At 40.9% G+C, this 23,056-nt stretch overlaps 1 protein-coding gene across 3 annotated transcripts; it reads right to left on the reverse strand.

The window, feature by feature from the left end:
• Positions 1-1,220: 1,220 nt before the first annotated feature.
• LOC139542519 (chemokine-like protein TAFA-2) lies at positions 1,221-13,800 on the reverse strand. Of its 3 annotated transcripts, XM_071348047.1 has the most exons (5): positions 13,583-13,800; positions 10,063-10,177; positions 6,837-6,992; positions 6,535-6,659; positions 1,221-1,724 (listed from the first exon to the last, which is right to left on the reverse strand). In XM_071348047.1, exons 1-5 carry the CDS (start codon positions 13,610-13,612, stop codon positions 1,713-1,715), a joined length of 438 nt encoding a protein of 145 aa, XP_071204148.1. In that variant the 5' UTR covers positions 13,613-13,800; the 3' UTR covers positions 1,221-1,712. The 3 variants fall into 3 exon arrangements, with proteins under 3 accessions (XP_071204148.1, XP_071204146.1, XP_071204147.1); XM_071348045.1 differs by lacking the exon at positions 1,221-1,724 and having other exon boundaries at positions 6,362-6,659; XM_071348046.1 differs by lacking the exons at positions 1,221-1,724; positions 13,583-13,800 and having other exon boundaries at positions 6,362-6,659; positions 10,063-10,283.
• Between the last annotated feature and the right edge of the window lie 9,256 nt (positions 13,801-23,056).

A 23,056-nucleotide genomic window follows, 5' to 3' on the forward strand; every position in this document is an offset into this window, starting at 1 on the left:
TTGGGCAGTGGTGAGCAAACAAGCAGGTTGACGTTTATTGTCATGAATCTTGCCCTGGAGGCAGAACTGAGCGATTTCCACTAGATGGGCCGGCTGCAAAATCAAATTGTCGATATCGTAAGAATTCATGAAAACAAAAATATGCTTTTTTATCTTAATATAAGGTTAGGGTTAGGCATTACAGTTAGCAGTGTGGTTAAGGTTAGGGCTAAGGTTATGTTTAAAAACAGATTTTCTGACTTTGTGGCTGTGTCAGCTAGTGACCACTTTGCAGAGTTACCTCCAGGGCAACATTCCTTACAATAAATGCCAACCTGCGAACAAACAACTCTTTGTGTTGAGTTTTACTCATAAATGGCTGTCTGTCATGTTCTGATGGGTTGTCATGATGTGATGTTGCTTTAGGAAGAAACCGGTTTCCTGTATCATTGAAGCGCTCTATCATCAAAACAACTCGACAACGTAGTGCTCTGGATAAGAGCGTCTGCTAAATGACTTAAATGTAAATGTAAATGTAGTGGTAAAATGTCAAAACTTCGCTCCTGAATTCTCAAATTACTTTAAGAATGAACAAAAGAATGACAATTATTATGAGTATACGCAGATGTACAAAAGTGTTGAGCGGACAGAAAGTAAGAATGGTAAATGACATTAGAATGAATGTTCTATTTTGCTTGTAGACACAATTTGCTTCAAGGCACAGACGATTCTGCACCATTTCACATCATTGCTATTACAGAGGTCCTCTCCATGGGAGACGGGAGTTGGAAAGACAAACTAAAGCGTGATGTAAATACTCTCGGCAGTGAAGAAGCTTCTTCCCTCCCTCCTCCTCTCCTCGTGATTTGCATTTCAAACAGCCGTTGTTTTGCATCTGTCTATTTGCATGCCATCGCATCCTTGCAGGTGGTGGCTTGTCTAACTGGGTGAGATGAAAAGCTCTCTGTGCACGTGTGTGTGTGTGTGTGTGTGTGTGTGTGTGTGTGTGTGTGTGTGTGTGTGTGTGTGTGTGTGTGTGTGTGTGTGTGTGTGTGTGTGTGTGTGTGTGTGTGTGTGTGTGTGTGTGTGTGTGTGTGTGTGTGTGTGTGTGTGTGGCTGAATCTCTACACATATTGTATCAATAAGAATTCCCAAATCGAAGGCGCTTCCACTTGTCACTAGCAGCGCACATTGCTTAATGAGACAGTCAAGACAAGAGTCTCTCTCCATAAAGCCATTGGTCCAAGTTCACAGTCTATTTATTGAAACATTGTCCAGTTGTGTCTCTGCGTGTGGCTCATCCAAAACTTAGGATGAATGCATACAGCAATCCCCAGCTCAGCATTTATCTGTCACAGAAAGACAATGTCCCGCTGACAGAACACAATATGGAATCCCATTGAAAGACTTGCCAAGCTATATTTTTTATCTGCCCGTTAGTCTCAGGTAGGAGCTGGCTGCCATGGCTAAACCCATCTCTGTCTCTCAGAGGACACAGTCAGGGAAGTAAGGATGAGTACTGTATGACAAAGGCTCCTTGAGTGCCTCTTGAGTTCACATCAGTCACTCTACTCATTTGATAGGGCTGCTCATTTGCTATTGTATTCCTCATTATTTTCTGGGGACTGAAGCAGATCTTCACTTTTTTCAAAGCAAAAAATGTGTGTGATTGACAACTGGCCAGGCCGTGGCACGTTCAGGGTCTCAGTCGATTGGCTGAGATGTTTTTTTTGCTACCGCGCCACCTGAAAAAGGAAAAAGAAGAAGAAATACAGGAACTTCCAAAAGGTCCATTAAATGCTGGGTCACCCTGAGCCAAGTCTTCTTTCCTGGGCATCATTATTTCTGCTGCAGCTAGCCTAATCCACATCTCAGACATATTTTATGTAGTTGACATGAAAATGGAAGCAAATAGTTTATTCCTCAGGAGATGTTAGATGGGTATAATATACCTGTCCAGAAAGCTTCATGTTGGATTGTTTGTTGTCAGTTTTTATTAATCAATGAATGTATGCAGCACATGTTCAGCTGATTTTCTATTCTCTTTGAGTTGACTCTCATTAGATATTTCCCTACTGCATATCAATTTGAAGCTGATAAAAGCCAAGACATATCACAGATTTGCACATTCCTCAAGTCTGTAGTTTGTCCACAGGCATTTAAGGCTGTCAGATTGAATTACATCCCATTAAGATATCTGTATCAGATGGTTTACATGTATAAAACAGTCTCATTTCATGTTTTTCTTTTGGTCCCATCTTCCACAGGATTACCAAATGAGGCTTGCTTAGCCCTCTGTGGCTGATTGGGAGCAGCAGTGTTGATTCTGCCTATGGGAGCAGTAATTGTGACTGATTGTGGGATATTTTATCATCAAAGCAAGGCTTATTGCAAGTACTGTAATCGCATGTGATGATTCCGCATAAACACGGTCATTCAATTTTTGCATTAACTAGATGTGCAAACATGGGGGGATAGAGAGAGAACAGGAGAGAGAGAACAGGGGAGAGAAAACAGGAGAGAGAAAGCGAAAGTGTGACTGCAAGTGCTTATATTTCTTCTTACTTTTATCAAAACCATCAATCATTACATTGCCTTTAGGCTATTTATTGTAATCTTTACACAGGGACCACTTTACAACAAGTATGCATCATTGGTGTCATTTCCCTGATGTGTTCGTTGTTAAAACAGATGTGTAGTTTGCTTGTCATTATATTTTATATTTCTAAGACACTTATAGATTTTATACCTTTAAAACCTTTGTTTTATGTGTTTTATTTTGGGACCATGATGTTAGTGCTGTTCTTAACACACTGTGTTCAGCTGGATTTTACTGTCTCCTGGAGCTAACATTAGCAGGCTAGCCTCGGCTAGCTCCGGCTAGCTAGATTACCTGGCTGTCACTGGCAAAGCTTGTCTCACGTCGGGACCGCTGTTTCTAACCTGAGTATAAGCATGTTAGACTCTGTTTTGGAGTCGGATTCAGAGATGGACAGTAAAGTCATAAAATGTTAGACCTGTGATATGTTTACTGTCGTGAAAAGGAAGAATTTACTGATTTATACATTTGTGAAAAGTGTAAGCAACTCGTTGCCTCAAAAGACTGGATGACTGAACTACTAGAGGAGAACAGAGTCTTGCTGTTTTGATGCAACACTTCTAAATTACCGAGAGGATAATGGAGGGTGGTCTATGAGATTGGGCTACTCTTGAGTAGCTACTGAGGATACCACCTTGGACCATTTTCCCGTATTAACACATCCCACCGACAAGAACGGGAGGACTACTACACCTTCGGGGGCAAAGTGGAATCGAGTTAGAAGAAGGAAAGAAGGAATATTCCAACGTATCCTCCGTCTGCCCTCTCGCCAAGACCTGCAGCTCTCAAACTGTTTCGCGGCCCTGACCCCGGCCCTCCTACAAGGCCCTCCACCGCTCCCCGACCACTCCACCGCAGTACCCAGCGAAAGCCAAGCCACTGCCTCCGTGCAGCCTGGGAATCCACAACCTGCCTCTGGGGCTGAGGGTAGCCTGGCGGGTAGGAGAGTTGGGCCAGTAACCAAAAGGTTGCTAGATCAAATCCCCAAGCTGACAAGATAAAAATCTGTCGTTCTGCCCCTGAGCAAGGCAGTTAACCCACCATTCCCTGGGTGCCGTAGATGTTTATGTCAAGGGCAGCCCTCCGCATCTCTCTGATTCAGAGGGGTTGGGTTAAATGTGGAAGACTCATTTTAGTTGAATGCATTCAGTTGAAAAACTGACTAGGTATCCCCCTTTCCTAGTGTGGCCATTGTAGGGAGTTCTATAGTACGGATGTGGTGGTTGCCGGAGCAAGTACATTCTGCTTTACTGGTGCTAGGGTGCGTGATATTACTCGGGAGCTTAAGGTCATTCTAGACCGAAACCCTGAGCTTCAAACGGTGATCGCGCATGCCGATACTAATGACATCAAGCTGCGGCAATCGGGGGAGTTGAGACGGGACACCTTATGGACAGTCTAATGGATACTGGCAAGAGGATTGTCCTTTCTGGCCCTATCCCAACAGACGGTTCTGGAGGTAAATCTGCTGTCGAAACTCTGCCCCGAAAAAGCATTGGATTTTATCGACTTATCCACTTTTATCGATTTGTTTTGGGAGCTACCTCAGTTCTTAAAATGAGACGGCTGACATCCGAAAAGAAGAGGAGCTAGAATGCTGAGTTTAACATTGCACATGCACACAAGTGGTAGGATATAGATCACTTTCTGAGTCAAAATGCAAGTCAAGATCTAACGCTCAGATGTTTTGAGAACATGACTTAAAAAACGTAAGCGTATGCAACATTAACCTATTAAAAACAGTTCTGTAGCAAGGAGGATTATGCAGTAGGCTATAGGCCCAATACATTATCACTGCATATTGGCTATGCTTGAATTGTCCTGCCAGTGCTGTTGTTCTCAGACCATTTAGAAATTATATTTTTAAATGTTGGTATATGATCACACTGGTAATAGATCATTTGTTGTATTACTTGTGATGCTCAGCTACTGTAAGTGAGCATAATATTTATTTATTTTACTGGACTGATGGCCTGCATCTGATGGTCAGTCTGGGGGGGGGGGGGGGGGCAGCAGTGAGGCTGATCTTCACCCAACTCACCATCCCTCCTCTCTCCCTCCCTCCGCTGAGAAAAGGGAACACAGTCTTCCAGCTGATGGCAAAACTTAAGAGGCACTGCATTATTTCTGCTTCATGCACCAATTCATGTTGTTAGTCTTATGACCAGAGAAAGTGAAATATTCCTCGGTATTAAAAAAGAAACAAGCCGATAATAATAACAACGCAAGCTTATTGGAACACTATGCTATACTCAATCCTTTCAGCTGCAGTGCTGGTTGTAGCATTTTATGGCTTATAAAAGTGTTGAACAAAGTGTTGATAGGGCTGAATAAAAACTTGGACTTACTCATAAAAACAGCAGCTCTGAGCTGTATTCATTGAGTATCTCTCTAGTCATGGTTTTACAGGTTTTGAAATCTCACAGTGTCAACTTTGCTGTACGTTCAAGGTTTTCTTTTTACAGTCTATGGCTTGAGGGAACTGTGCAGAAACGTGATCTGAGCTATCTGATTGGCCAGTGGTAGACCTATAGGTGTTCTACCTTCAGACACATGAAATGATTCAAAATGGAAATAATTTTCCTTCCCGGCGCTAGGGCTGCTGAATCAAGTGCACCTACCGCCAACAGCATGAAATGAATAAAAACAATTGGAACACAAGGCTTTATCGTTGGTTTTTTTACAGAAATGTTTGGTGATCGACTAGCAATGCCTTGGAGATCGCGATCGACCGGTTGGTGACCACTGCTGTAGAGAATGATGCAGAATAATTAACTTCGATTTTTTTACATGACAATTGTTCCCTAGCCAACCCTCAGCTAAACTTCTCATTCTACTCTAAATGTGCAACAGCCTGGTTTTAAAACCTGGACATAGCACAGTTTCAAATGCTACTCTTGTTCTTTGATGTATTAAATTGCTTAAATCATAAAAACCATTGTGCTGCCTAACTTATAGACCTTTCAAAGGCCTTTGAAAGTGTTGACCATTACATTCTCATTCAAAGGCTGACTGAAATAATTCGCAAGTGGTTTGAAAATGATCTGTCTGATAGGACATAATGCTTGATTTCTGATGGTGTCAAGTCTAGTTTCCTGGATATTACGAAAGCTGTGCCTCAGGTGTCGGTATTGGGACCTGTTCTCTTTAAAATGTATAAAAATAATATTGGTCTATGCGTTAAAACTTGTAATATTCATCTGTATGCAGACGACACAGTTATGTATGCCATTGCCCCAACTGTTGGACCAGGCTAAGTCAGAGCTGCAACCTTGTTGTCTTACAGAAAGCCCTTGTTGGTTTAAAATGTTTGCTTTATGTAGGTTGACTACATATTTATTCATTAGATAGGTCTCCCATCAATCGGGTTCACGCCTACAAATATCTGGGCATTTGGATTGACAAAGATTTCATGTTTAAAAAACCTACGGATGAGCAAGTAAAAAATGTAAGATTTAAAGTGGGCTTCTTTTTTTAGAAATAGATCTTGCCTCTCCCTAAATAGCAGAAGCAGATTGTACAGTCAGCTTTCTGCCAGTTCTTGACTATGGTGACATCATTTACCAGATTGCACAGCTTTAAAGCACCTCATTGCTGGAACCAACTACAAAAAACATTACAATGTTCTGGTGCTGCTCAGGCAATTTAAAATATTGAATGGGGACCATCTTACTGAGGAATGTAATCGTTTTTCTTTAATATATGCGTTGTGCTGTGTTTTACTTTTTTTATATTGTATTTGATTTTTGATTTGTCTTATGAAACTGTATATGCAGAGCTCCTCTGTGAAAGAGACCCTGGTCTCAATGGTGACTCCATGCTTAAATAATAATATAATAAATATATATTTTTTAAGATACATTTTCTAATAGGCTGGTTTCATTACCTTCCAACTGTAATAATGCATGAAGTCATATGAATTTGATTTCCTTTGCTGTCCCTTCACATATACTCACCTTGGTGGTCTTGACTTTGTTTCCAGAGCTGCAGGACCAGCCAGTGAGATCAGGCAGTACTTTACACTCCTCTCCCTCCAGACAGGGCTGCATCTGACACCACCACTTCTGACGCACGATGGATGCTGAGGAAAACAGCACAGTGAGCAGTCAGTCACTTGAAATGAGATGAGATGCAACGTGTGGTCTGGAGAGCACTTCAATAGATGGGCGAGATAACAACTGTAACATTGAGAATATGTTGGTGCAATACAAACCCGTTGAAGTACTGAAACGCTACCATCTTATATGAAGCATCCTACCTTCAACACAAGAGGGCATTGCCCTTGTTGTCCCGGCGACCTGACCAGGGAAGCAGGAACACTTGACTGTTTGAGAGCGCTCCTCAATCTTGTTCTTATTGCAGCAGCGATGGGCAGCCACTACTTCACAGGTACCTGTCTTTACCTGTGACAAACCTGAGACAGAGGGATTAGGAAAGGTAGTTACTAACTAGCAGTAGCAGCATGCATAGAGAGGGATGAAAACAATTAAACAGCTCCTTAAAATTAGTCAAAATGATGTGAAGCTGTCTGTGCTATCATTTTAGTGCACTTTGCAAGATATGACATACTGAACTTGCCTGCCTTTCACATACTGCTTGAGTGTGAGAAGAAAAATCTAACCATACATACAAGCCAACATAAGAGATTTCAACACTACATAATTACATAATTCACATCAGTATGCACCAAGCATGCATGTAAGTATGAGGTCTTAAGATTCTTCTGCAGTTGATTAAATGAAGCTGAAGCTTGAATAGATCTAAAAGGTATGTGACAAATGTTAAATTTACAGTTCTTCACGTTTGAACTGCCATTTCTTTAATAGTTACATTTTTAATAATTATCATAATATTACGCGAATTCACAATTCACATATGGTCCTGCGTATAACCGCTAGGGGGCAATGCAGTTCAATCTACCGCTGTCCAGTCTACCTAACAGACAACGCTCACCTTACTGCTGTCCCCAACCACTCAGCAAAGATGGTATTAAGGTCGTTTTAGGTTCTCTGTTTTCAATACATGGAACTTCATGTACCACTTCTCATCAATGTGATGGCTTGTTGCAATGATGTATAACAGCATGTTCATAGTACATCCAGCAATCTGTTGTTAACGCCACATATGGTGTTTGAGAGCTCGCACTTTGTACTTGGAGAGCAATCATTGTACAATTTCACCATCAGGGCCGATACGGTTTTTAAACATGGCATCTTGTAGTCTGGTTCTAGATATGCCATTAGGGTATTGAAGCCGACATCCTCTACCATTCACAATGGCTGGATATCAACTACAATCATTTCTGTAATCAGCGCTGTGATTTTCTCACTCCGTCCCTTTAACTTCTCAAAGTATTGCCATATAGGACTTCGCTGAGGCCGCTTCCCTGTCTCTCTGCCATCTTTCCAACTGTTAACGACAATGAGGTGTGGACCACTTTATATTGGTGTGCAAATAATTTTAAAGATGCATATCTCCACCTATTTACAGCATTGTTGCGTTAGGTATTTGTTTAATTTTATACAACGGGTGGGTCTATCCTGAATGCTGATTGGTTAAAACTGCATTACAGCCTATCACCGGCTAAATCTATGAGGTTGAAATGCCTATTTAGTCTGTTCCATCTGATTGCGCAATTCACTGTCTCATCAGCTCAGCCAGGCAATTTATATACTTGATCTACAATGTGAAAAGCATTAAGACATTATCTCCCATTTCTTCTAGACTAACAGTTTTCAACAGCAGAGATTTGTATAAACCTTGATGTCTGTTTCTCCGACATTTGTAACAATATTTCAAATGTTTCAATATTGAAATTTGATCTCCAGCTGTCCCATAGTAATGAATGTGTCGGGAGTCGGGAGTCGGGTTGAGACGTCGTTTCTCAGCGTTTCTCAGCCAGTCGAAATTGTGAATCAGCTGGCATACTTTTTATGGATATATACAAAGAAATGTCAATTGAAAAAAGGTCAAAAGAAACAAAGTGCAGCTAGTTTGAAATCTTTCCATCTTCAGTTTGAAGTGATTGTGTTAGCTGTGTTGTTTGCTAGCTCCTCTGAATAACAGTGTCCTGACGAGTGAGCACATTTTCTATGCCAGGCGAAATCGCGCCTCATTAGCTCATTGTTATGGATGTATCCAAAAAAATGTCACTGGAAAACAGCTTAAATGAATCCAAATGAGGCTACTTTGCTGTTATTCTGGCTGCAAATTAGCCGTTGTTGGCTAGCTAGCAAGCAAGGGATAAGAACGTTGCCAGCCAGTATGGCAATGGAACATTTAGAACGAATACAGAATACAGATACAGTACAAAAAGACTGAATGACTGGGTCGCGTCTCTAGCAACCGATCCGATAGAACGAACGACCAGCCGGCTTGGGTAGAACCCTATATTTGTGTCGGGCCTATATCTTGTGGAAGGATGAAATAGTATGAATAAATTCATCAAAATAATGTTTTTAATGAAAATATGTCAATTATTATTTGAATATGTTGGTAACCTGTTGTATAAAAGTGATAATGCCCTTGAAGCCGGTGTCTGGAGGATACATTGGCACGGTTTGCCGGCCATCGACTTAGTCTCGGGCCTAATAACACCCATGCCAATATATTCTATAAACACCAGCTTCTCGGGCATTATCACTTAAATAATGTTTGCCTTTATGATGATGATGATGATTGGGACCTGTTAGTGGTAGTTTTGTGTATGTATGTATGTTTTCTTAACGTTAACGATCCCAAATTCGTTCAAACATTTAAACATCACACCCTTAACATTTACACAGTATCAGTGTTCACATCCATTTAGATTCTGGAGCAACAGAGCCCCCATGTGGATATAAGAAACATCACAGGGAACACAGTCAAAATGGAGGAAGTAAAGGAGAAAGTGAACGAGACTACGACCAAAAGGGAAAAGCAGCATTCACAGAACTCCCTTTCAGTCATTGCAAAGTTCTCTAATTTCAAATTAGAAAATATACAATAAAATGTAGGTATTCAATCATTTTTTCAGAATCTGTATGAATGTAATAAGAGATTTTGACGTTGAGGATTGTGACCTTTTGACATGTTAAGTTATTTATTTATGCCACATTCAGAGGGAACACTGCATAATGCATCAATATTAGTTGACACTTGAGTTTCAATTACTGCAATAACCTTATTTTAACACAAGATTTGTTCATACATTTCTGTAAATGACCCGTTTCTTATTTATGAATGTATACTTAAATATTATAGTATTATGTAGTCCCCTCCCACAGTAGCTGTAGAAACACCATGAGTCTGGCAAGACAGATACAGTAATTGTAGCATCAGCATTTGTGTTTACTTTCTACCATGCAGACCACAAACACCTATTTTCACCTCATTAGTGTTGGCCTTGCTTAATTCCCAGAGGAGCTGGGAGTTCTGGTGACCAGGGGCCATAATGAGTCCAGTGGGGACCAGTGTTCACTGGTATGAATGGTTCTGGGACTTACCTGACTGCCCCCTGGAGCTGTGGTTGCCGGTGGACACTGGTTGGCAGTAGAGGATCACTATGCAGAGCAGGAGGAGGCCCCAGTGTACTGACCACGCCATCTCACAGCTAATAACCTTCATCCGGTCAGCCAAGCAACCACAGAGACATATGTTGTTAGTGAGAAGATATGACACAGCTATCGCACAGTAATGGGGTCTGAAAACTCTGTTTGAGGTTAGAACATTCAGTATGAGATCAAAACACAAACTGTGCTTAGCCTACTCCAAATATTTGATTTCTTAAAAAAGAAAAATTGTATCTACATTTTTGGTCAACATTTCATCAAAAAGTTGGATGAAAGCTTGATAAAAGACATACAATAGGCAACCAATGACTGTCACCTAGTGGTTATAAATCATCAAGTTCTTGGGACAAAAGGTTATGAGGAGTACAGCTCATCAGGGACATGTACCAACAATGTGAATTCACAGCCCAAACTCCAATTTGCGTTGCAGCCAGCCAAATTCAACAGTCAAAGTTAAAAACAGAACATCTAATACCCTCTATTAGAAATGTCATCCACAATACTGCCACTGTGTATTTACCCATGAGAAGTATTAGACCCAGATTGTTGAGACCAGCAATTCTTTCAGTACATTGCCATAGTATAGGCAGGCTTTCAGCGCTGCAGGTTTTTGTTCTTATGACACCTAATAACCTGCTCTGAAGACAATTATTTTTTCTCTGTGATTTTATTTGAAGTGATTCAACATTGAATCTGCTCATGAGTTTTCAACCTCAATAAGTATGTTTATATATATACAGTATATATATACAGTACCAGTCAAAAGTTTGAACACACCTACTCATTCCAGGGTTTTTCTTTATTTTTACTATTTAGAATAATTGTGAAGACATGAAAGCTTTGCACACTCTTGGCATTCTCTCAACCAGCTTCATGAGGTAGTCACCTGGAATGCATTTCAATTAGCAGGTGTGCCTTGTTAAAAGTTCATTTGTGGAATTTCTTTCCTTCCTAATGCGTTTGACCCAATCAGTTGTGTTGTGACAGGGTAGGGTTGGCACACAGAAGATATCCCTATTTGACCCTGTCCATATTATGGCAAGAACAGCTCAAATAAGCAAAGAGAAAAGACAGTCCATCATTACTTTACGACATGAAGGTCAGTCAATGCAGAACATTTCAAGAACTTTGAAAGTTTCTTCAAGTGCAGCCACAAAAAACATCAAGCTGCTATGATGGAACTGGCTCTCATGAGGACCGCCACAGGAAAGGAAGACCCAGAGTTACCTCTGCTGCAGAGGATGAGTTCATTAGAGTTACCAGCCTCAGAAATTGGTAATTAACTGCACATCAGACTGCAGCCCAAATAAATGAGTTCAAGTAACAGACACATCTCAACATTAACTGTTCAGAGGAGACTGCATGAATCAGGCATTCATGGTCGAATTGCTGCAAAGAAACCACTACTAAAGGACACCAATAATAAAAAGAGACTTGCTTGGGCCAAGAAACACGAGCAATGGACATTAGACCGGTGGAAATCTGTCCTTTGGTCTGATGAGTCCAAATATGAGATTTTTGGTTCCAACAGCTGTGTCTTTGTGAGATGCAGAGTAGGTGAATGGATGAACTCCACATGTGTGGTTCCCACCGTGACACATGGAGGAGGAGGTGTGATGGTGTGGGGGTGCTTTGCTGGTGACACACATTTATTTTACAATTCAAGGCACACTTACCCAGCATGGCTACCACAGCATTCTGCAGCGATACGCCATCCCATCTGGTTTGCGCTTAGTGGGACTATCATTTGTTTTTCAACAGGACAATGAGTAAGGGCTTTTTGACCAAGAAATAGAGTGATGGAGTGTTGCGTCAGATGACCTGGCCTCCACTGTCACCCAAACCTCAACCCAATTGAGATGGTTTGGGATGAGTTGGACCGCAGAGTGAAGGAAAAGCAGCCAACAAGTGCTCAGATTATGTGGGAACTCTTTCAAGACTGTTGGAAAAGCATTCCAGGTGACTACTTCATGAAGCTGGTTGAGAGAATGCCAAGAGTGTGCAAAGCTTTCATCAAGGCAAAGTGTGGCTACTCTGAAGAATCTCAAATATAAAATATATTTTGATTTGTTTAACACTTTTTGGTTGCTACATGATTCTGTATGTGTTATTTCATAGTTTTGATGTCTTCACTATTATTCTGCAATGTAGAAAAGAGTATACTGTATATACAATAATTCCCTTCTATTGTTTTTGACTCAATAACCTGGGCCATATCACCCTTTAACAACCCTCTCTCTGAGCTGAGCACTTCTATCCCACAAACCCCCTCCCCCAAATATAACAGCAACTGTTCCAAACCAAAGTAGTCCCAGAAAAACTAGGACAAGGGTTTCTTCTTTTACATTTAATTACAGTGATGAATAATGCACAAAGGAAGAAGCATATCAGGAGAATTGACTGAGGTATTTTTAACTACCATCTGTTCTTCAACAAGGTCTTAAACCTGTTACTGTCTGTCTGTCTGTCTGTCTGTCTGTCTGTCTGTCTGTCTGTCTGTCTGTCTGTCTGTCTGTCTGTCTGTCTGTCTGTCTGTCTGTCTGTCTGTCTGTCTGTCTGTCTGTCTGCAGTAGGTAGCCTACCACAGTGTGATGTAGCTCACCAAGGTAATCACATATCAAACACCACAGTGAGCAGGCAGGTTATCACATTACCTCTCGGTGACAAGATGAACAAGACTAGCACTAAATAGACAACAATGCTTTTGTCATACACCCACTTCAATTCAAACAAATCAAATAATTATTTCCCTCAAGATCCATATTGTATCAGCTTTCATTGTGATTTAAAAAAATCAGCAGCAAGGTGAGGTCCCTCAGCCAGTCACCTGTCAAACGCAATATTAAAAAGAAAATATGCATTGATATTAGGCCTACAGTATCTCAAAGACTGTGTTGATCAACCCCTGGGTGGAATATAGCTATTTACCACTGCTGGCAAGGATGTTATTGCTTTTATTGTGAGATCAAAATCATTTTTAAGAGACAATAAGGAAAACAACATTTATGAGATAATTTAATCCCAGACAATTATCACTAGACACATAGATAATTCCTTGTGAACTAAAATAGCCTGGCATTACAAAATGTGACACAATACACGAGTTGGGCTGTACAGTGATTCATTATGTCCACAGCAGTATCTATCTAAAGGGCAAGTAGTAGTATGTGTATGTTTGTGTGGTGGTTGTGGTGATGTTGAATTTATTACACCCATTTCCCTACATTTAGCCTGGTAATCACAGTTTCTAATCTAAATAGAAGCAAAGTCAATAAATTTAGAAAACCAACATTTCCATGTTATTTGGAATTTAATCCACAATGCTGCAGCTGCCACATCATTGGACCGACAATTGTTTGCAGATAAAGCAGTCTGTCATTTACTGAGACCTAGTTAATTTTATCACATTCATGAAATAATGGATCGAATTAAGATATAGTCATCACTCACTTACCTTTGTCTTAGTCTTACAAATTATAGCCATATATATTTGTGATGCGAAAGTGGCTACTTTCCTGATATGAAGTTGCGGTCCATCCACCTGACACTTTATAAGTAATTCTCATATGCATGATAAATTACACTTTGATCTATCTGTTCCTATCTTTCTTTGCTTTTATATAGCTAGCTTCGTACTAACCCCTAACAACTATGGTTCCTAGTGAGACGTCTGTAGTGTAGAGAAAGTATTATCCACATCGATGCGCAATAGGCGTGGAATAACGGTTGAAAAACAGTCCCCTCCTAGATAATTATTGGTTTCCGTTTAGTTTGTTTCTCTTCCGTAGTCCGCCTCTCGTTTGGTGTAAAAACTGAGACGAAAAACCGTGTGACACGTTGCTCCACTCCAGACTTTTGGTTTGAACAAGATACAGTCCGAGGTGGAAAGAGAAAAGAAAGAGAACTTTCACTGCTGTTGAAATGTATTCCATCCCAGGCTTCAGAGATGTCCTCTTATCATTGATAGACTAATAGACTAAACATTCAGGTTAGGTATCATATCTGCATGCAGTCGCCAGTGGGCAAAATGTGTGATTGGTACGTCCTTCCCCAGAGCTAAATTACACCACAACTGAGGGCACAAGAGACCAGTTTTCACATGATAGGCCTACTGACTGCTTAGCACGCCAGGGGGCTTTCTCATCATTAAAAAACTTAATCAAGAATCCATCTGTTCCCAGACCACACCAAACCTCATTCATTATGATGCGTAAGGAAGGCTTTAGGAGCTTATGCTGATTGAACACAGTGGTAGCGTGTGTGGTTACATTTTATTCACCAGCTCACTCACTGCGGGGTTTGAATGACAAAATATCCGGGGGTGTTCCAATTTAAACCCCATCTTGCTAAAGAAAGTGTGAACTGTAATGTGGTTTATTGTAGTGGAAAAGTAAGGAGTTGGTCCCCATTGTATTACGCGCAATAAGATCCGCACCATGGGTAGAACCCAATAACGAGGAATAGTGGGGAGTTACTTCTGCATCCTCCTGCGACAAGGATATTGGTCATCAACCGAGGTAAAGACAGTTTCAAATTGGATATTCGACGGATATTTGCGCTTTCAAACCTCAATAGCTTTCAAACCACTTGATCCACAGACTCCAAATAAGTGTCATGATGTTGGAGAAATTGCGCACACCATTGCACAGGTCTTATTTTCACGATTTGGACATTAATTCGCTTTCAAAAGCTAATAAACATGTGGAAATGTGATAGCATTTTGTATTCCTAGTTGAATTAGTTAGGGAACGTAAACAAAGTACAAAAAAAATGTACATTCAATAGCTCCTTGGTCATGTGACCTACTTGACTCAAACAAGGTTCAGAATGTCCACTGACTACCCTTTTATATTGCACACCCGTTAGTTTGTCCATTTTCATCTCACAAGATTTTACATACATTTTTCAAAATAAAAAATGTCAATAGCTCATTGGTCATGTGACCTAGTGACTTCAATCAAGGTTCAGAATGTCCACTGACTACCCTTCTATATTGCACACTCTTTAGTTTGTCCATTTTCATCTCACAAGATTTTACATGAATTTTTCTAAATGTAAAATGTCAATAGCTCATTGGTCATGTGACCTAGTGACTTCAATCAAGGTTCAGAATGTCCACTCAGTAGGCCTACACATTGCACACCCTTTAGTTTGTCCATTTGCTTCTCACATGATTTTACATACATTTTTCAAAATGTAAAATTTCAATAGCTCCTTGGTCATGTGACCTAGCGACTTCAATCAAGGTTCAGAATGTCCACTGACTACCTTTCTATATTGCACAACCTTTAGTTTGTCCATTTTCATCTCACAAGATTTTACATTAATTTTTCTAAATGTAAAATTTCAATAGCTCATTGGTCATGTGACCTAGTGACTTCAAACAAGATTCAGAATAACTAAGACCTGAATTTGAATGCAGCGTGTTCCGATTCCTCTTTCTCTTTCTGTCCAGCAGGGTCAACCAAAAACACTTGGCCTGATGGTTCATGCAGATACTAGGGAAGCAATAGAGAAATGTATTGATCCCTTAAATAACTATCTTTCCCATGGACACTGAAAAGATCCGCAAATGGCTGTATGTGGTATGGACCAAGGACAGGAGAGGTGTTCAAACAGAGGTGCTTAAACGAAGGCACAGGTAGGCCTCATGAAAACAATGTTTCATATGCTCTTTTTAATCACAGTAATAGGCAGTGATTTGTCAGTCAGAGTGAGCTTGATAACGTGAAAGAATCCTTTTCATAGCATCACTTTCATATACTGTACATTAAGACAAATCCTTCTACGTTGAGTATTAGAACGCAGTTTACAGAACCTGATAATGACTTGATATTTGAGTGCATTCACAACAAGCCACCTGCAGACAACTTACAAAATGCAATAGTGCATTTGAGGGTTCGTTTTTCTGATGAATATAGTTATTTGTTGCATAGCCTACTATTTCTAACTGGGAAAATAAATTCCTGCGTCTTTTGTGAGTAAAATCCTTTTTCCAAAATTGATTTAGATACATTTTTGTGAAGAGGTATGAGGGTTGTGATATGGGTCATTTAATAGTAAAATCATTTAAGGGATCAATACATTTCTATATTGCTTCCCCAGTATCTGCATGAACCATCAGGCCAAGTGTTTTTGGTTGACCCTGCTGGACAGAAAGAGAAAGAGGAATCGGAACACGCTGCATTCAAATTCAGGTATTAGTTATTCCATTGTACTGGATTTAATACATATTAGCATTTTACATACATTCATAAGTGTAATATTTTTTTTATGACATACTATGAAAAACTCTCTTGGCTGCTGGCTCTGTCAATTTCAGACATGCACAGAGCAGACTGAAAGGGGAAGGGTAGCTCTTGACTTGAACCACAGGGGTTCTCTGTAAAGAGAGAGTAATCCAAAAGGCACAGACACACCCCTTGACATTCAATTGGCACCTTTGACCTGTATGTATTCTCTCCTGATTGGCTCTGTGGTGCAAAGTCTGGCAGTCTGACTAAAGTGCCAGAGGTATGAGGAGAGACATCCTCCTTTGTATTTATGGGAACAAATATTTCCTAACACTTTGGATCCTATTCTTGGACAGTTAGAAGACTGTTAGAAGATCAATGCAAAAAAAATATATAATTACTAATTACTGTCCATGAGTAACCTCAACCTTGTGGGTCTGTGGGTGTTTGGGCCAATAAAGTGCCAACTCAATTCTACCACTGACTAGTCTCTCATGCCCCTATGAACGGGGACACAGGGCAATAGTTTTTAATCTAAACCAGCCCTTTTTTACTGGAGTACACTAACCCCTGATTGGGGCTCTTTTCTTGACACACAGTAGCAGTTTACCAGATAAGAAGTCAAGAAGATCAAAAAGTAGATTTTTGTAAGGTGTATTACGTCCTGTGCTGGCCCCATTGTCATATCCATTCTGGATTCTGAGTGGGAAAATCATAGCTGAAAAATGCCTCTATGTATGTGTATACATTTTCCGCCAACACAGAACTGCCAAAGGGGGTGGAGTTTCAATCTACTGCAGAGACAGCCTGCAGAGTTCTGTCATGCTATCCAGGTCTGTGCCCAAACAGTTCGAGCTTCTACTTTTAAAAATCCACCTTTCCAGAAATAAGTCTCTCACTGTTGCCGCTTGTTACAGACCCCCCCTCAGCCCCCAGCTGCGCCCTGGACACCATATGTGAATTAATTGCCCCCCATTTATCTTCAGAGTTTGTACTGTTAGGTGACCTAAACTGGGATATGCTTAAGACCCCGGCCGACATACAATCTAAAATAGATGCCCTCAATCTCTCCCAAATTATCATGGAACCTACCAGGTACAACCCCAAATCCGTAAACTCGGGCACCCTCATAGATATCATCCTGACCAACCTGCCCTCTAAATACACCTCTGCTGTCTTCAACCAGGATCTCAGCAATCACTTCCTCATTGCCAGCGTCTGTAATGGGTCAAACGCTCCCTAGAAAACACTTCAGCGAGCAGGCTTTTCTAATCGACCTGGCCCGGGTATCCTGGAAAGATATTGACCTCATTCCGTCAGTAGAGGAGGCCTGGTTATTCTTTAAAAGTGCTTTCCTCACCATCATAAATAAGCATTCCCCATTCAAAAAATGTAGAACCAGGAACAGATATAGCCCTTGGTTCACTCCAGACCTGAATGCCCTTGACCAGCACGAAAACATCCTGTGGCGTATTGCATTAGCATCGAATAGCCCCCGCAATATGCAACTTTTCAGGGAAGTTAGGAACCAATATACACAGGCAGTTAGGAAAGCAAAGGCTAGCTTTTTCAAACAGAAATTTGCATCCTGGACCCCTACAAGCTGGGCTAGACCATCTGGACTCTCTCTTTCTAAAATTATCCGCCGCAATTGTTGCAACCCCTATTACTAGCCTGTTCAACCTCTCTTTCGTATCGTCTGAGATCCCCAAAGATTGGAAAGCTGCTGCAGTAATCCCCCTCTTCAAACTGGGAGACACTCTAGACCAAAACTGTTACAGACCTATATCTATCCTACCCTGCCTTTCTAAGGTCTTTCGAAAGCCAAGTTAACTAACAGATCACCGACCATTTCGAATCCCACCATACCTTCTCCGCTATGCAATCTGGTTTCCGAGCTGGTCATGGGTGCACCTCAACCACGCTCAAGGTCCTAAACGATATCATAATCGCCATCGACAAAAGACAATACTGTGCAGCCGTATTCATCGACCTGGCCAAGGCTTTCGACTCTGTCAATCACCGCATTCTTATCAGTAGACTCAACAGCCTTGGTTTCTCAAATGACTGCCTCGCCTGGTTCACCAACTACTTCTCAGATAGAGTTTAGTGTGTCAAATCGGAGGGCCTGTTGTCCGGACCTCTAGCAGTCTCTATGGGGGTGCCACAGGGTTCAATTCTCGGGCCGACTCTTTAATCTGTATACATCAATGATGTCGCTCTTGCTGCTGGTGATTCTCTGATCCACCTCTACGCAGACAACACCATTCTGTATACTTCTGGACCTTCTTTGGACACTGTGTTAACTAACCTCCAGACGAGCTTCAATGCCATACAACTCTCCTTCCGTGGCCTCCAACTGCTCTTAAATGCAAGTAAAACTAAATGCATGCTCTTCAACCGATCGCTGCTCGCACCTGCCCGCCCGCCTAGCATCACTACTCTGGACGGTTCTGAATTAGAATATGTGGACAAATACAAATACCTAGGTGTCTGGTTAGACTGTAAACTCTCCTTCCAGACTCATATTAAGCATCTCCAATCCAAAATTTAATCTAGAATCAGCTTCCTATTTTGCAACAAAGCATCCTTCACTAATGCTGCCAAACATACCCTCGTAAAACTGACTATCCTACCGATCCTTGACTTCGGCGATGTCATTTACAAAATAGCCAGCAAATTGGATGCTGTCTATCACAGTGCCATCCGTTTCGTCACCAAAGCCCCATATACTACCCACCATTGCGACCTGTATGCTCTCGTTGGCTGGCCCTCGCTTCATATTCCTCGCCAAACCCACTGGCTCCAGGTCATCTATAAGTCCTTGCTAGGTAAAGCCCCGCCTTATCTCAGCTCACTGGTCACCATAGCAACACCCACCCGTAGTACGTGCTCCAGCAGGTATATTTCACTGGTCATCCCCAAAGCCAATTCCTCCTTTGGCCGACTTTCCTTCCAGTTCTCTGCTGCCAATGACTGGAACGAATTGCAAAAATCACTGAAGACTCATATCTCCCTCATTATCTTTAAGCATCAGCTATCAGAGCAGCTTACAGATCATTGCACCTGTACATAGCCCATCTGTAAATAGCCCATCTAACTACCTCATCCCCATATTGTTATTTATTTTATTTATATATTTATTTTTTCTCCTTTGCACCCCAGTATCTCTACTTGCACATTAATCTTCTGCACATCTGTCACTCCAGTGTTTATTTGCAAAATTGTAATTATTTCACCACTACGGCCTATTTATTGCCTTACCTCCCTCATTTTACTTCATTTGCACACACTGTATATAGACTTTTCTGTTGTGTTATTGACTGTACGTTTGTTTATTCCATGTGTAACTCTGTGTTGTTTTTTTGTGTCACACTGCTTTGCTTTATCTTGGCCAGGTCGCAGTTCTAAATGAGAACTTGTTCTCAACTGGCTTACCTGGTTAAATAAAGGTGAAATAAAAAAAAAATAAAAAAAAAAAAATACTGTATGTGGGAATGTCTTATGTCTGTCCTCCGTGTAGTGTTGGTACATGGAATATTCCTCAACTGCATATATCATAAATTGCTATTGCAAATAGAAGTATTATGTTCAACAACTGACATTTTCAGATATTATTTTGACAAACACACTTTGATGCTTATAATTCATTCTCTATTGTCATAGATTTGGTGGGCACTGTCATCTGTGATCTTTGTGATATGACTTTCTTTACGCCCTGATGAAACTGTCACTTAATTTTTTTTTTTTCTTAAAGTCTACAAACGCTCTACATTTATTCACTCTGTGATAGGGTTGGATCCTATATGCTACTTTTATTATTGTCCTGTAAATGGTTCAGTGCCTATAATTTAGGCTGTGTGTAGAATGGAGCATAAAGGAAATAACCTCTACTACTAAATTACTACTAGATTATAGTGATAAGGAAAATAGCATACAAATTTGGCCTGTGCATTCATTTGCCTTTAACTAATCAGAATTTCATTATGTCAGTGGACATACTGAACCTTGTTGGGAGTCACTAGGTCACAAAACCAAGGAGCTATTGACATTTTACATTTTGAAAAATTTATGTAAAATCTTGTGAGATGAAAATGGACACACTAAAGGGTGTGCAGTGTGTAGGCCCACTGAGGGGGAATTCTGAACCTTGTTTGAAGTCACTAGATCACATGACCAAGGAGCTATTGAAATTTTAAATGTAGAAAAATTCATGTAAAAACGTGTGAGATGAAAATGGACAAACTAAAGGGTGTGCAATATAGAAGGGTAGTCAGTGGATATTCTGAACCTTGTGTGAGTCCAGTAGGTCATATGACCAATGAGCTATTGAAATTAAAAAATGTAAATAAATAATTTAAAATAGTGGGAGATGTAAATCGACAAAAGAAAATGTGTGCAATGTGTGTCTATGCCATCGGGTTAGCTAGAACCAGTTTTGAACGTTTTAGGAGTAATGGTTAAATAGCTATTGAAATTTGAAACATGTGATTTATCACTATGTTGACAGTCTCTAACTGCTGTTGGTGGAGGTCAGGAAAACTACAGGCGAATATCCATCGAATATCCAACCTGAAACTGTCTTTACCTTGGTTGCTCACCAGTCGAGGTTGCGACACCAAGAATTAAAGAGTGTAGCGAATTCGGTGGGCATTTTCTACCAAGAATGAACATACTCGCCAATGCCGAACCCGTATCGAATCCCAACACGGCTACTGTATTTAGCCTTGAATCGTTTTTAATGCCTTCTTTTCCTTACCGTGACAATCTGAGAGTAGAAAAATATCGGGCTTCTTCCGACAATCCTCGTTCCTCTCAGCCTGTACATCTGTCATCATCATTATCCATAACTTTTTATTATGAAAACCTGTCTCTTTGTCAAACCGCTCACCCTCTTCAGGATTACAATTTATAGAAGGGTAGCCTAAATGTGTTAAGCCTAAACACCACAGGAGTTAAATCTTGTTTATCTCAAATAAGGGAATTTTTTAAATATTTATATTATAAATGTAATATCAAGTTCACGTCGAAAACGTAATGTTGACGAAATTGTTTTGATTGTAAATCAAGGAAGTAATTGAAGACAGAATTGGAGGAAGACGTGAGAATGACAAATATACCCTAATTGTTTTAAATCAGTGCACAAGGCACACAAGCAGGAAAATTAAATAGTTTATACAATGGAGCATTCAAAGACTGACATCAATTGATCAAAATGTAATTAGAGAATTCAGCTAAGGGCTTTTGTGCCCTTGGTGATTTAAGGGGAGGATACTTTTGACACCAGAGGGACAAACAATTGAACAGAAATAATTACAATTATATATAATTAACTGAAAATGATCGCTGGCTCCATCAGAATGCCTAGCCCGTAAGGAGCAGAGGACAGGGCTGACTGGGTGTCAGCCGAGCATAGGTGTCGGGCGCGGACAGAGGCCCAGCCGGGCACAGGTGTGGAGATCATGAACAAAGGCCCAGCCGGGCACAGGTGTCGGGCACGGATGTCGAGCGCACAGACAGAGGCCCAGCCGGGCCCAGGTGTGGAGGTCATGAACAGAGGCCCAGCCGAGCATAGGTGTCGAGGGCACGGACAGAGGCCCAGCCGGACACAGGTGTGGAGATCATGAACAGAGGTCCAGCCGAGCATAGGTGTGGAGATCATGAACAGAGGTCCAGCCGAGCATAGGTGTGGAAATCATAAACAGAGGCCCAGCAGGGCACAGGTGTCAAGGCCACAGACAGAGAACCAGCTGGTGGTGGAGTAGTCTGTACAGGAGCAGAGGACTGATGCGGTTAGAGGTGTGGAATGGATGCTGGATGGTGGGACTCCTACAAAGTCATCTGATTGGCAGCATGTTTTTTTGCATCAATATTCATCAATGCCACCAAATACCCAGCATACTACAGAGCATTTTCAACAACCTACTTGAAGGTCTGCTTCTTCTAAAGGCTGAACTGCATCTCATGTTAACCCAACAAGTGTGCCTTGTTGCTGGGTGGCCAACTCTGAGCAATACAGCCCTCCTGGACACATTTGTTAGAGATATAGCCCTGGTGTACTCTCTTTTAGAACTATGTCTGTTGAAATGGAAAGCATCCTTACTGTCAAAAATAAAATAAAATCCTATTTTATTAATCATATATACAGAATACAGTGCAGTGTAAACAGTGCAATGAAATGCTTATTTGCAAGCTACCTCTCAACATAGCCCTTGTCATACAGCATGTCTTGGGGGAATGATATTTGTGCGTCTGTAACTTTCTCATTCATCACAATTCATCAGGACTATCCGTAGTCCTGGTAGCATCCACATTAATGTAGAAGTGTTTAGAAACATATTCTATTCTTATTTACAATAATTGACTCCTAAATGACATTTACATTTACATTTACATTTACATTTACATTTAAGTCATTTAGCAGACGCTCTTATCCAGAGCGACTTACAAATTGGTGCATTCACCTTATGATATCCAGTGGAACAACCACTTTACAATAGTGCATCTAACTCTTTTAAGGGGGGGGGGGTTAGAAGGATTACTTTATCCTATCCTAGGTATTCCTTAAAGAGGTGGGGTTTCAGGTGTCTCCGGAAGGTGGTGATTGACTCCGCTGACCTGGCGTCGTGAGGGAGTTTGTTCCACCATTGGGGTGCCAGAGCAGCGAACAGTTTTGACTGGGCTGAGCGGGAACT

This window comes from Salvelinus alpinus, chromosome 17 (genome assembly GCF_045679555.1).
Source record: "Salvelinus alpinus chromosome 17, SLU_Salpinus.1, whole genome shotgun sequence".
Taxonomy (NCBI): Eukaryota; Metazoa; Chordata; class Actinopteri; order Salmoniformes; family Salmonidae; genus Salvelinus; species Salvelinus alpinus.

Coding starts and splice junctions, on each gene's coding strand:
- LOC139542519 (XM_071348045.1), bottom strand. CDS start 13,612: ATGGCTATAATTTGTAAGACTAAGACAAAG. Junction 10,178..13,582: donor TTTGTAAGACTAAGACAAAG/GTAAGTGAGTGA, acceptor GACCGGATGAAG/GTTATTAGCTGTGAGATGGC. Junction 6,993..10,062: donor CAGCTCCAGGGGGCAGTCAG/GTAAGTCCCAGA, acceptor CCTCTGTCTCAG/GTTTGTCACAGGTAAAGACA.